Below are 13,627 nucleotides of genomic sequence, written 5' to 3'. Positions count from 1 at the left end.
CACTCCCTCTTTGACGATCCTACAGCAACATCCACTCTTATCACGCATTGCAAGACAAATTACTATTTGAATTTTCGTTGTATTGTTAAGTCTACTCTGGTTACAGCTGTTCATAGTATCTAAATGTATATGAGAGAGAAACAGACAATGGATGAAACAGGAGAATAATCAGCAGTGAGAGCAGTGGCAAGCAGGATTAAGTTTCATGGAAAAAAATTTGGAAGCTGCAATACCAATGGAAGCTCATTTTCGCAATCATGCAATGCTTTGTAATTGTTATAAATGACCTTATCATTTCGTCTGTTGATTTAAAACACACAGCCAGCTTTAAATGGTAACTTTTGTACAGCATTAGTATGCAGTGATTTCAGTCATCACATTAAATAAAATGAATATAAATGTTAAAGGATGGATTGCTATTCCCCTTAAAGATGACCTGTTGAGTTGCAAATGGACACAACAAAAAGACTGTTACACATTAAATAGCTTTTGGCCAAAGCCAGCTTCAGCAAGGAAAACACACACACACACACACACACACACACACACACACACACACACACACACACACACGACCGCTTCAACCAGAAGCCCCGCCCAATTTCGGTCGGAGCTGCCGGTGGAAGCGGTCATGTGTGCGTGAGGTGAGGTGTTGTTGCTTGAGAGTGTGAGTGTGTGTGTGTGTGTGTGTGTGTGTGTGTGTGTGTGTGTGTCGTTTTTGATGAAAAAGGCTTTGGGCAAAAGCTATTAAATGCGTAACAGTTTTTTCATTGTGCCAGTCTGCAACTCAGCATGTCGTCTTTACAGTAACAGTCTATCCTTTCCATAATATCGTTGATGTTTCAACCTGTAGTTTCCATTGTTTAATGTAATTGGTAATTATCTTTCTTAAACATACAAAAATTGCAACTATGATTTTATAAAAACTTACAGTTTTTGCTTTACCTTTTGTAGACCTTGGAACTGATGAGATTAGACATGGCCAACTTCACAATTAAAATGTTTCGCCCAGACATCATAGCCAGTAGTGTGGAGTATGAAAAGACAAAATTTGCAGAATTCCTTAAAATACAACCAGGTATATATTCTTTATTTCTTTTCTATATTTTGCATCTTGATAAGATCAGTAAACTTGTTTCGTAGCTTAGTGTAGAACTTGTGAAACAAAATACACGAGGGCTCTTCTTTTTTTTTTTTTTTTTTTTTTTTTTTTTTTTTTTTTTTTTTTTTTTTCAAACTCCGATAGTATAAAAGCTAAGCAAGCGGCAGAAAGTGGACATGTGCTGTAGGTTACAGCACAACTCTCACACTACACACTCCACCATTGCCGACCTCAAGGCATTAGTCTGCGTTGCAGTACAGCCTCGTAAACATGGCTGCCGTCATTGTTGCTCCCGCCAAGTGTGAATTTGTTGTTGTATCCAGATACTGCTCCAGCTACTACTGGGTTTGGGAGCTGGATCCTCCAAGTGTGAATTACGAAGTGTAATTCGGTTTCTGCAAGCAGAAGGGAATAATGCAGCAGAAATTCATCCGAGAATGAGCCGAGTGTGCGGTGATAACTTCATGACTGATGGTGTAGTGCGTAAATGGTGCCGAAAATTTAAAGATGGCCGAAATGACATGCATGATGAAGGGGGCTGAGAATGCAAGTCTGTCATTACAGCCGACCTTGTTAAACGAGTTGACAGAATGGTTAGAGAAAATCGTAGGATCGCCTTAACTGCTTTGTCCATGGATATTCCGGAAGTTTACGGATCTCTCGTACAATCTATCATTAACGAACATTTAGGCTACAAAAAACTTTGTGCTCGTTGGGTACCAAAAATGTTGACAGACGACCTCAAAAGTCACCGAATGGCGTCGGCTTTGAATTTCCTTGACCGTTATCACAATGAAGGAGAGAACTTTTTAAAATCTATTGTTACTGGAGATGAAACTTGGATCCAGTACGACACACCGGAAACAAAACAACAATCACAACAATGGATGCATAAAAATCACCACACAAAAAAAATTCAGACAAACATTCAACGGAAATGTTATGGCTACCGTGTTTTGGGATAAAAAAGGTGTGTTTCTTGTTGAGTTTATGCATCCTGGAACCACTATCAATGCAGCTGCTTATTGTGAAACTTTACGATGTTTGCGGAGAGCCATTCAAAACAAACGAAGAGGAATGCTGACATCAGGAATTGTGTTGATCCGTGACAACGCTTGTCCATTCAGTGCTGTCACAACCCAATGGCTTCTTGAACAATTTCAATGGGACATTTTGAATCATCCACTGTACAGTCCTGACCTGCCACCCAGCGACTTCCACCTTTTCCCTGAACTGAAGACGTGGCTAGGAGGGGAAGCACTTTCAAACCAATGAAGATCTTCAAAACAACGTCAATTCTCATTTGAAATCATGGCCGCAACATTTTTTGAAGAGGGTTTTGCAAAGCGTGTCCACAGGTAAGGTAAATGTCTCAATCTTTCCAGTGATTATGTTGAAAATTAACCATAAGTGTACAAACTTTTGGTAGTGAAATAATTGTTTTGTATGAACTTGTCTTTTATTTATAGCCTATCGGAGGTTTGGAAAAAAAAAAAAAAAAAAAAAGGCCCACACATATGTTGTACATACATGGTTATACATATATGTTTGTAGTTTCTGTTGTTCACTTCTATGAAGAAAAGTGTATTTTACATTGCCACACCCTTTCTCCCCATCTATACATACAACAAATTATTGCATCAATGTGTGTGTGTGTGTGTGTGTGTGTGTGTGTGTGTCTGTGTGTGTGTGTGTGTGTGTGTGTGTGTGTGTACACACGCTCGCCGGAAAGAGAGGGAGAGCTATGATTTAGTGCTGAAATGCGTTTCAAAGAAACTCAGCTCCATTTTTATCCCTTTCAGATCCTCTGGCTATAATTGTGTATATTAACTTTTACTGTGAATTACCCGCAACAAAAGTATTTTTTTCCAAGCTGAGGTACTTATTTGTAAATGTTGAACATTTTCATCATGCATCAGTGCTGCCCACTGTTGGGCATCAATATGAAAATATCAGCATGTCAATGTAGCATTGCGCAACAGCTTCTGACCACCACCAGAATACCCGGATGTAGTTGTTAACTATATTCCACTGTATAATTGAATATTGTTATTTTGCTTGGTTATTATTTAATGATCATTTTACTATTTATTACAATAGAGAATATTTCATAATTAGTTATTTTGGTCCGTAAAATGAAGGCCAAGTGTACAAACTATGTTTTGAAAAGGGTACAAATTTTTGTATAAATCTTGCATCTAAAATCGTTAAAAAATCACCTAAGAGCATTACCAATTGAAGAAAAAGTTTCCTTTCTTCAGAAAAAATCAGGTCTGAGAGGGTTGATACTAACATGGAGTATATCAAACTATTTGGAGAATAATAAAATGATGATGTTCCTGGTGTTATAAGTTAAGAAAGGATCACGGGGTTTCTATGACTATCATTTTTCAATTAATTCTGCCACAAAATTGATCAACCAGGACATCATGAGCAACCCTCTAACTTAATAGTAAGAATACTTAGGCAACATGGAGGGTGCAAACTGGATAATAGAAGATGTAACCAGGTGCTGTGGACTCGGATAAGTAATTTGGACAACTTCATTTGAAGATTATGAGACAAATGTCTGGGTTAAGTTGCTTCAGTAAGATGTTGATGATTTTTCATCCTTTGATATTTTGTACAGTGATATGGACAAGTCACTTCAGGGAGGTTTACAATATGTGACTGTGCTCTTTGAAAGTGTGATTAGTAATACATGCAGTGATATTACACATTATTTTATGTTCTCTCGTTCTGAGACTAGTTTCATTGTTATGACAGCCATATCAACATGATTCTCTACATTCTGCTATGAAGGTAAGATTCGTCTGTGCAAGAGGACAGTCAATAATGTTGCAGTAATATTTTAGTTTTTCTAAGTAGAATTTTTTAATGCACACAATCAAATGGTTTGGTGAGACAGTAAAACAATTTTTCTTGTTAGCTTGATTCAGACTATTTGTGTATTTTTGTGTGGCATTCTCTGAGGGTAACATTTTATGAAAGCTTAACTGAGAGACAGTTAACACATTTACTGCTACAGATGAGCCCTGTACATTACGTGCTGAGGCTGCTTTTGTTGTGGCTGTACTGCTCACCAAATGCTGGTGCCTGTGCTGAGAGACAGTGTTCCAGCTGACATGAAATACTTATCATCCAATTTTTCGAAAACTGTTAGGTGAAAAAAATTTGATTTTTACACATCTTATAGTCTGATATTTTTGCTCAATAAAGAACTGAATTTTTATTTGTTATGTGTTGTACTTTTTTTGTTGCATCATACTAAGTAAAACATTGCAAGAAATTTTAAAGAATTCACAGAAGTAAAAATGCATTGTGTAAACTTTGCACATGGCTGATTTTAGCTTGTACACTGGAGAGAAAGAAATTAGATCAGATATCTGAATTTTATTTAGAACTGAGAGTAGAAGGATGTCTCATTTCATTCTTGAGTTATTGGGTTTTATATTCGAAGGATGATCACATGCAACGTGTACACTCAAGTGCTTGCGCATCGCAAGTTGTGGTTATAACAATCATCATATCTCATTTTATCTAATAAATGATCCAAAATATCGAAACAATGGTTTATACAAATGATAGCATTCCATGAGACACGTACATTGTATGATAAATACTCAACACTTTTTTATTCCTTGAGGTAAGAAAGTAACTTGTGCACAACAGTGAGAGGATGCATTCAGATGTCCGTAGCACTGCAGAAAAATCCAGGCGATGTGCATATACACATCCACAACACCTGGGGAGTGGCATAGCGGGGTGTGTATACATGCAAGCAGCAGTGAAAGGGTTAATAAGTTTTGCTCATGAGTCGGTAATCAATCGTAGATTTCTTTCCCAAAAAACCTTTGAAAATTCTGGAAGCAGTGAAACTGATTATTGGGGGGCAAGTAGTTGGGTTGTCTCCATTTTTATGGCATCTTGTTACTGTTGCATGTATAATTCTGTCATGTAACATGCTGAGTCATTGACTTAAACATAATTTAAAGATTTACCTATCAGGCCAGCACAAGATTTTAAACTCTGCTAGAATCACTTCATAGCCAATAGAATCAATACTCTTTGTGACATGAATTTTACCTCCTTAGGGTTGCGATTTTTTTTTATACTGAGTTCTGTTGAGTGCATGGAGTGTCTCACTAAGTAAATCTGTATTGAGTTATTTATTAGTGAGTGCAATGTTTGCTAATTATTGAATTTGGTGAACTGTGATTTCAGTGTTTCGTAATTTTGTCCCGCCCATTTGCTGGAACTCAATTTCATCCACTTTGCTGTTCTTGTTTTTTTCTTATTAAATAATGTTTCATATTGTGTTTTCTTTGTTCTTGGAGTGTTTGATGTTTTGAGCGTAGCACATGTGTTTTGCATTTTTAACATAGGCACTAGAATTTTCGGTACTGGCAGTACTGATGTGTGAAAATGACTATGGATGACTCTCATATAACATACCTTGGAATTGAGATGACATTAAATTTTTGGTGGGCTGAAGCACGAACAGCTGCGCATGGAAATTTGATGGCTCACCCAGTAGTGTGTCCAGTCACTATTGCAGTGACTGAAAGAGCTAAAACAATTAATTAGAGAGATGGGCTGTTGTTCATTCACACTGAATATCATACAAAATACTAAGGAAACATACAGCTTGGTCATGTGAACAAGACATGGTTATACCACTATGGACCTGAAACTGGATGACAATTTTATACCTCAGAGCTGTAACCTTGATCCTCAAGTTGGAAACGAATCACAGCTGTGGCTAAGAATATGGCCACCTGATATGTCAAAAAGCATCAGACATACAGTCTCAATTTCTTTGGATACACAAAATTCTGAGAGTTCTAAATGCAGTGACACTGCTTAATTCACATGACAGCATCGTACCAGCTCTCACAGCAGTGATATAGAATAACAAACAGAACTCAATATTACCTCAGCTGCTCTAATTACTTGACTTGGACTCATATGAATTCGTCATATTTCTTATTTCTGAACAAAATATTCAATAGTAAGACTAACCTTTGGATTAATAGCCTTTACCATGCTGCCTCACTCTGTTCAATATTATTTCTCAGAAAATATAGAACACCATTTGCAGGTTGGCTCCAAAGAATGTGAAGAAGTGCAAGGTGTTCATTGAGACTACTTTGAAGGGAAAAAAAACAATGTTTTTTGTTGAATAAATGTGATGTGATTGATTCTGCTAAAAATTTTTTATACAAACCAAGTTTAATGTACCTAAAATCTGTTTTATATATGTGTGAGTGCACGATGTATCTGGTTGAAATGTTGCAGATGGTCTTGCACATACTAGGGCGTGGCTCAAGAGGCATTTGAGACCAGGTGAGGGTCCAGACCCTGCTGCACCTGCCCCTGAAGTCGAGATTGCTCTGCGCTCTCTCACACAGCTTGTCTTGGGCAGAGCTTATCTAGAGCTGCTTGAGTGGGACCGCTCCGTTACCTTCCCAGAGGTTCTATTCAGCTTTAAAGATACAAATAATTAATGAATATGGGATTTTTCAAAGAGAATGCAGTAGCAAGTTGCATTATTTTATAATTAATAGGATGTGTACTTAATAAGTAACAGGATAGTTGAGGAATGAAAATCATCAAGTTGGAACAGGCAGCATTGCCTCTTTCTTGGGAAGAAACTACTTTTTACTTAACTTTTAACTTAGATAGATGTCTTTACATAGTAGCAAAAAAGTTAGGGCATAACTGTTTCTTTTTTAATTGAATTTAAGATTTGCACATCATATGCTATATATACTGATCAGCCAGAAATATGAACACCAACCCACTATCGATATAAAGCCGCCCAGGCAGCTTCACCTGGCGAGGAATGAATGCTAGTCAGACACATGGACGGTGCATGTAGTATCAGTGAGCGTGCTGTCCCAGTGTAGAACAGGGAAGGCATCCGATGTATCTGAGTTTGACTGAGAGGAGATTGTGATGGTCCGGAGGCTGAGCACAAGTGTTGAGGAACTGCGCAACGTCAGGTGTTCAAGGAGTGCTGTGGTGAGTGTCTTCAACATGTGGTGAAACCAAGTCCCCACGTCATGGGGTTGGTCGGCCACCTCTTATTACAGATGTCGGACATTGTAGGCTGCGCAACTGGTAAAACATGACAGGAGACAAACTGTGACGTAACTAACATCATAATTACATGCTGGGGCCAGAGTACGAGTGTGTCTGAGCGCACAACACGCCGAACACTCATAACGATGGGCCTCTGCAGTTGACAGCCCACGCATGTGCCAATGTTAACACCACAACATCGACAACTACGACTGAAATGGGCATGTGATGATTGGCACTGGACATTGGCACAGTGGCAGAGTGTTGCATGATGTGATAATCCTGATTGGAGGGTTCGAGTCCTTTGTCCTCCAGGGGAACAGCTCCTTGACACTTGTACTGCGGGACGGAGACAAGCTGCCAGCGGCTCCATTACAGGGTGTTACAAAAAGGTACGGCCTAACTTACAGAAAACATTCTTCACACACAAATAAAGAAAAGATGTTATGTGGACATGTGTCCAGAAACGCTTAATTTCCATGTTAGAGCTCATTTTAGTTTCGTCAGTATGTACTGTACTGTACTTCCTCGATTCACCGCCAGTTGGCCCAATTGAAGGAAGGTAATGTTGACTTCGGTGCTTGTGTTGACATGCGACTCATTGCTCTACAGTACTAGCATCAAGCACATCGGTACGTAGCATCAACAGGTTAGTGTTCATCTCAAACGTGGTTTTGCAGCCAGTGCAATGTTTACAAATGCGGAGTTGGCAGATGCCCATTTGATGTATGGATTAGCACGGGGCAATAGCCGTGGCACGGTACATTTGTATCGACGTTCGAAGCAATTGACAGGCATCTTAGGGAGCACGGAACATTCCAGCCTATGACTCGCGACTGGGGAAGACCTAGAACGACGAGGACAAAATGTACGAGGCGATTCTTCGTGCAGTTGACGATAACCCTAATGTCAGCGACAGAGAAGTTGCTGCTGTACAAGGTAACATTGACCACTTCACTGTATGGAGAGTGCTACGGGAGAACCAGTTGTTCCCATACCATGTACACCGTGTGCAGGCACTATCAGCAGCTGATTGGCCTCCACGGGTACACTTCTGCGAATGGTTCATCCAACAATGTGTCAATCCTCATTTCAGTGCAAATGTTCTCTTTACTGATGAGTGATCAAATTGTAAATTTTCACAATCAACATGTGTGGGCTGACGAGAATCCGTACGCAGTTGTGCAATCACGTCATCAACATAGATTTTCTGTGAACGTTTGGGCAGGCATTGTTGGTTATGTCTTGATTGGGCCCCATGTTCTTCCACCTACGCTCAATGGAGCACGTTATCATGATTTCATACGGGATACTTTACCTGTGCTGCTAGAACAAGTGCCTTTACAAGTACGACACAACATGTGGTTCATGCACGATGGAGCTCCTGCACGTTTCAGTCGAAGAGTTCGTACGCTTCTCAACAACAGATTTGGTGACCGATGGATTGGTAGAGGCGGACCAATTCCATGGCCTCCATGCTCTCCTGACCTCAACCCTCTTGACTTTCATTTGCGGTGGCATTTGAAAGCTCTTGTCTACGCAACCCCGGTACCAAATGTAGAGACTCTTCGTGCTCGTATTGTGGATGGCTGTGATACAATACGCCATTCTCCAGGGCTGCATCAGCGCATCAGGGATTCCATGCGACGGAGGGTGGATGCATGTATCCTCGCTAACGGAGGACATTTTGAACATTTCCTGTAACAAAGTGGTTGAAGTCATGCTGGTACGTTCTGTTGCTGTTTGTTTCCATTCCATGATTAATGTGATTTGAAGAGAAGTAATAAAATGAGCTCTAACACGGAAAGTAAGCGTTTCCGGACACGTCCACATAACATATTTTCTTTCTTTGTGTGTGAGGAATGTTTCCTGAAAGTTTGGCCATACCTTTTTGTAACACCCTGGGGAACATTCACTTGGGCATCCATAGGTTCAGTGGTGTTTGTGCAAGAAACCATGACAGCAAGGTTGCAGACCACGTAACCATCTTCACAATGATCATGTTTCCCAGTGGCAGTTGCGTTTTTCAGTGAGATAATGTGCCTTGTCATAAGGTCGTGAGTGTGATGGACTGGTTCAAGGAACACAGCGAAGAGTTCCAATTGATGTGCTGCCCCCCAACTCACCAGATCTGAACTCGATCAACATCTGGGATGTGATTGAACGAGGCATCAAAGTGCATTGGCCCCGTCTCCAGAATTTACAGGCATTAGGTGATGTATTTACAAATGTGGTGCCAGCTTCCTCTTGCAACCTACCAAGGCCTCATTGCTTCTATGCCATGATACATCGGAGCTGTTATCCATGCCAAAGATGGACATACCAGCCATTGGATAGGTGATCATAATGTTCTAGCTGATCAGTGTACATTATCATTATTTCTTAATGATAATAAATAAATGGATTTCTAGTGTGTAATTCTCTGTAAAATCTGAAATGAGCAACTGAAATAAGATCTTAAAAACTGGACCTGTGCCTGGTATACTGAATTATTGCCACCTGAAAAACACAAGTAAATCTCCTCGATGTTTTTAAGTAGATTTTTATTTCCTCTGGCCATTTCTACTGTTCCATTAATTTCTTTTGCTGTCCATCCAGTTTTCTTCTGATGTACAATGTGCTAAAACTCATCAAATTGTTTCATGGTCCATTTTAGTAACTTTTGCTGTTTTCTTTTGAAAGTATTCGTTGTCCATTAATTTTGTCACATATCCGATTTTCAGGAACACATTTAAAATCGTTCTAGTAAGATACTTAATTCATTATTGAAGTTTGTATATAGTAGGTGCAAACATCATTTTGCCAGCAAAATTTATAAATTTGGACTGCAATTGGCATCGATATATTCTATATATGTTAAAATCAAAACAATTTGATCATGTGGTTCTCATCTTTTTTTATAGAAACTAGTTATGATAGTGATAATTCTACTCACTTTGAGTTTGGTTCAAGATATTACTGCACCAAATCTGTGTTCAAATGGACGCTCACATGAACTAAATAACGCACTCATTTGAAATGGGTTTCTCCCAGAAACTACCATGTGTAGGGACACTTCGTCAGTGAAACATTATGATTATTATTGTATACATTTTTTATTATACCAGTAATAATTGGTAGCATTCAACAATTTAATCGTACTTAACACAGACTATATGTCCATGTCTTACTTCAAGATCATCCCTTTCTAATCCTTAATTGTCCCATTACACTCTGCAAAAGCATGGCAGACAATGTCCTCTTCAGTTGTGGCCACCAAAAGTGTCCTATTGCTGCTTCTCCCAGTGTTCAGTTGTAGCTGTGAGCTGCTTGTTTCACTAATGCTGTAAACATGTTGTTGTGGTTGTAGTGTTTTAACTATTGTTGTTGTTGTTGTTGTGGGCTTAGTCCTGAGACTGGTTTGATGCAGCTCTCCATGCTACCCTATCCTGTGCAAGCTTCTTCATCTCCCAGTGTTTACTGCAACCTACATCCTTCTGAATCTGCTTAGTGTATTCATCTCTCGATCTCCCTCTACGATTTTTACCCACCACGCTGCCCTCCAATGCTAAATTTGTGATCCCTTGATGCCTCAGAACATGTCCTACTAACCAGTCCCTTCTTTTTGTCAAGTTGTGCCACAAACTCCTCTTCTCCCCAATTCTATTCAATACCTCCTCATTAGTTATGTGATCTACCCATCTAATCTTCAGCATTCTTCTGTAGCACCACATTTCAAAAGCTTCTATTCTCTTCTTTTCCAAACTATTTATCATCCATGTTTCACTTCCATACATGGCTACATACAAATACTTTCAGAAATGACTTCCTGACACTTAAATCTGTACTCGATGTTAACAAATTTCTCTTCTTGAGAAACGCTTTCCTTTCCATTGCCAGTCTACATTTTATATCTTCTCTACTTCAACCATCATCAGTTATTTTGCTCCCCAAATAGCAAAGCTCCTTTACTACTTTAAGTGCCTCATTTCCTAATCTAATTCCCTCGGCATCACCCGACTTAATTCGACTACATTCCATTATCCTCATTTTGCTTTTGTTGATGTTCATCTTATATCCTCCTTTCAAGACACTATCCATTCCGTTCAACTGCTCTTCCAAGTCCTCTGCTGTCTCTGATACAATTACAATGTCATCGGCGAACCTCAAAGTTTTTATTTCTTGTCCATGGATTTTAATACCTACTCCGAATTTTTCTTTTGTTTCCTTTACTGCTTGCTCAATATACAGATTGAATAACATTGGGGAGAAGCTACAACCCTGTCTCTCTCCCTTCCCAACCACTGCTTCCCTTTCATGCCCCTCGACTCTTATAACTGCCATCTGGTTTCTGTACAAATTGTAAATAGCCTTTCGCTCCCTGTATTTTACCCCTGCCATCTTTAGAATTTGAAAGAGAGTATTAGTCAAAATTGTCAAAAGCTTTCTCTAAGTCTACAAATGCTAGAAACGTAGGTTTGTCTTTCATTAATCTTTCTTCTAAGATAAGTCTATAGGCGCTCAGTCCGGAACCGCACGACTGCTACGATCGCAGGTTCGAATCCTGCCTGGGGCATGGATGTGTGTAATATCCTTAGGTTAGTTAGGTTTAAGTAGTTCTAAGTTCTAGGGGACTGATGACCACAGATGTTAAGTCCCATAGTGCTCAGAGCCAGCCAAGATAAGTCGTAAGGTTAGTATTGCCTCACGTGTTCCAATATTTCTACGGAATCTAAACTGATCTTCCCCAAGGTCGGCTTCTACCAGTTTTTCCATTCGTCTGTTAAGAATTCGTGTTAGTATTTTGCAGCTGTGACTTATTAAACTGATAGTTTGGTAATTTTCACATCTGTCAACACCTGCTTTCTTTGGGATTGGAATTATTATATTCTTCTTGAAGTCTGAGGGTATTTTGCCTGTCTCATACATCTTGCTCACTAGATGGTAGAGTTTTGTCAGGAATGGCTCTCCCAAGGCCGTCAGTAGTTATAATGGAATGTTGTCTACTCCAGGGGCCTTGTTTTGACTCAGGTCTTTTAGTGCTCTGTCAAACTCTTCACGCAGTATCGTATTTCCCATTTCATCTTCATCTACATCCTCTGTCATTTCCGTAATATTGTCCTGAAGTACATCGCCCTTGTATAGACCCTCTATATACTCCTTGCACCTTTCTGCTTGCCCTTCTTTGCTTAGAACTGGGTTTCCACCTGTGCAGTAGCCACCAGAAAGATCGCGGGAGGCGCACATCGGCACGGCGCGTCACAGACGGTAGTTGCCGCAAGTAGAGTCCCGTCCACCAGAGGGCATGCGAGAATTCGGCCGCGACCTCTGCCAGCGGAACAACAACAACAACTCAGGCAGCACAGGCCGTGCCCGGTCAGTTCACATCGTGCATGCCTAGGAGACAGTTCCCAGTCTACTATGAAGTGCGACGGAAAACGTGAACCGTGTTACTACACAATTGGCGACGAGTAGGGTCGTTCTTTCGCGTGTTGCATCATCGTTCCGGTTTCACAGCTTATCCGCGGCATGGAGGATTTAGTGCAGGTTTTGGTTGAGCGGTAGACGGAGCTCATGGCAACCATGAAACAAGTGCTTCCGGCGCTGCTCTCCACGCCGTCTGCTCCAGCGCCATTCCCTCCTCCCTTTCCCCCGTATGACGAGACGGCAGAGGACTGGGACGCATATGAACACCGCCTTCGGCAGCATTTCCAGGCGTTTCATGTTGCCGATGCGGAGGTCTGTTGTGCTCTTTTCTTGTCTTGGATATCTCCCTCACTGTATCAAATTTTGCGGCAGCTAGCGCCGTTGCAGGAACCCTCGTCCTTGTCTTTTGACGCATTGTGTTCATTACTGTCTTCATATTATTGCTGCCGCAAGCATGTTGTGGCGGCTAGGGTCGAGTTCTATCAATGCAAGAAACAGCCACATCAGTCTTACCGGGCTGGGCCGCTACCCTGCACGGTCTTAGTCGCAAGTGTCATTTTGTTACGGAGCAGTCGCAAGAGTCGTATGCCCATGTTATGGTGCACGATATCATTGTTCGTTCGGCCCCTGATAGGGAGGTCCGGCAACAGGCCCTGCAGTTAGAAGACCCTTCCCTTGAGGAAGTCCTGTCCATTGCTCAATCGTATGAAGTCTCCCACGCCGCAGGTCAACAGTTGGAAGCGTGGTGCGACATCGCGGCGGTTGAGGGCGGAGCGCGGGTGCGTCCACTGCATCCGGGGTGGACGACGTGCGAGCCGTACAATCCAGCGTGTAAACAGAGTTCCGGCCGCCAGCCCCTGTTACCATCCTGTGCGTCGTGCTATATACATCATGATCAGTCGGAGTGCCCCCAGCATTGGGCCATTTGTCGCAAATGTAATAAAAAACGACACATTGCTGAAGTTTGCCACTCGGCCTCAAAAGAATCGAAGCAAGCAGTTACAGAGGACATGGACATTGACATTCAGGAAGTTT

The 13,627-nt window shown here is 40.9% G+C and overlaps 1 protein-coding gene across 3 annotated transcripts in view; it reads left to right on the top strand.

The window, feature by feature from the left end:
• The window catches only part of LOC124622245 (T-complex protein 11-like protein 1), a 126,843-nt gene that overhangs the window by 92,816 nt on the left and 20,400 nt on the right, over nucleotides 1-13,627 (top strand). For all 3 annotated transcript variants that reach the window (XM_047147902.1, XM_047147900.1, XM_047147901.1), the window contains 2 exons: nucleotides 955-1,078; nucleotides 6,401-6,576. In XM_047147902.1, coding sequence (XP_047003858.1) covers nucleotides 955-1,078; nucleotides 6,401-6,576 — 300 coding nt within the window. The remainder of the gene's footprint in view (nucleotides 1-954; nucleotides 1,079-6,400; nucleotides 6,577-13,627) is intronic.

The sequence above is a fragment of the Schistocerca americana genome, chromosome 7 (assembly GCF_021461395.2).
Source record: "Schistocerca americana isolate TAMUIC-IGC-003095 chromosome 7, iqSchAmer2.1, whole genome shotgun sequence".
NCBI classification, from domain to species: Eukaryota; Metazoa; Arthropoda; class Insecta; order Orthoptera; family Acrididae; genus Schistocerca; species Schistocerca americana.
This window is presented reverse-complemented; position numbering and strand designations above follow the sequence as displayed.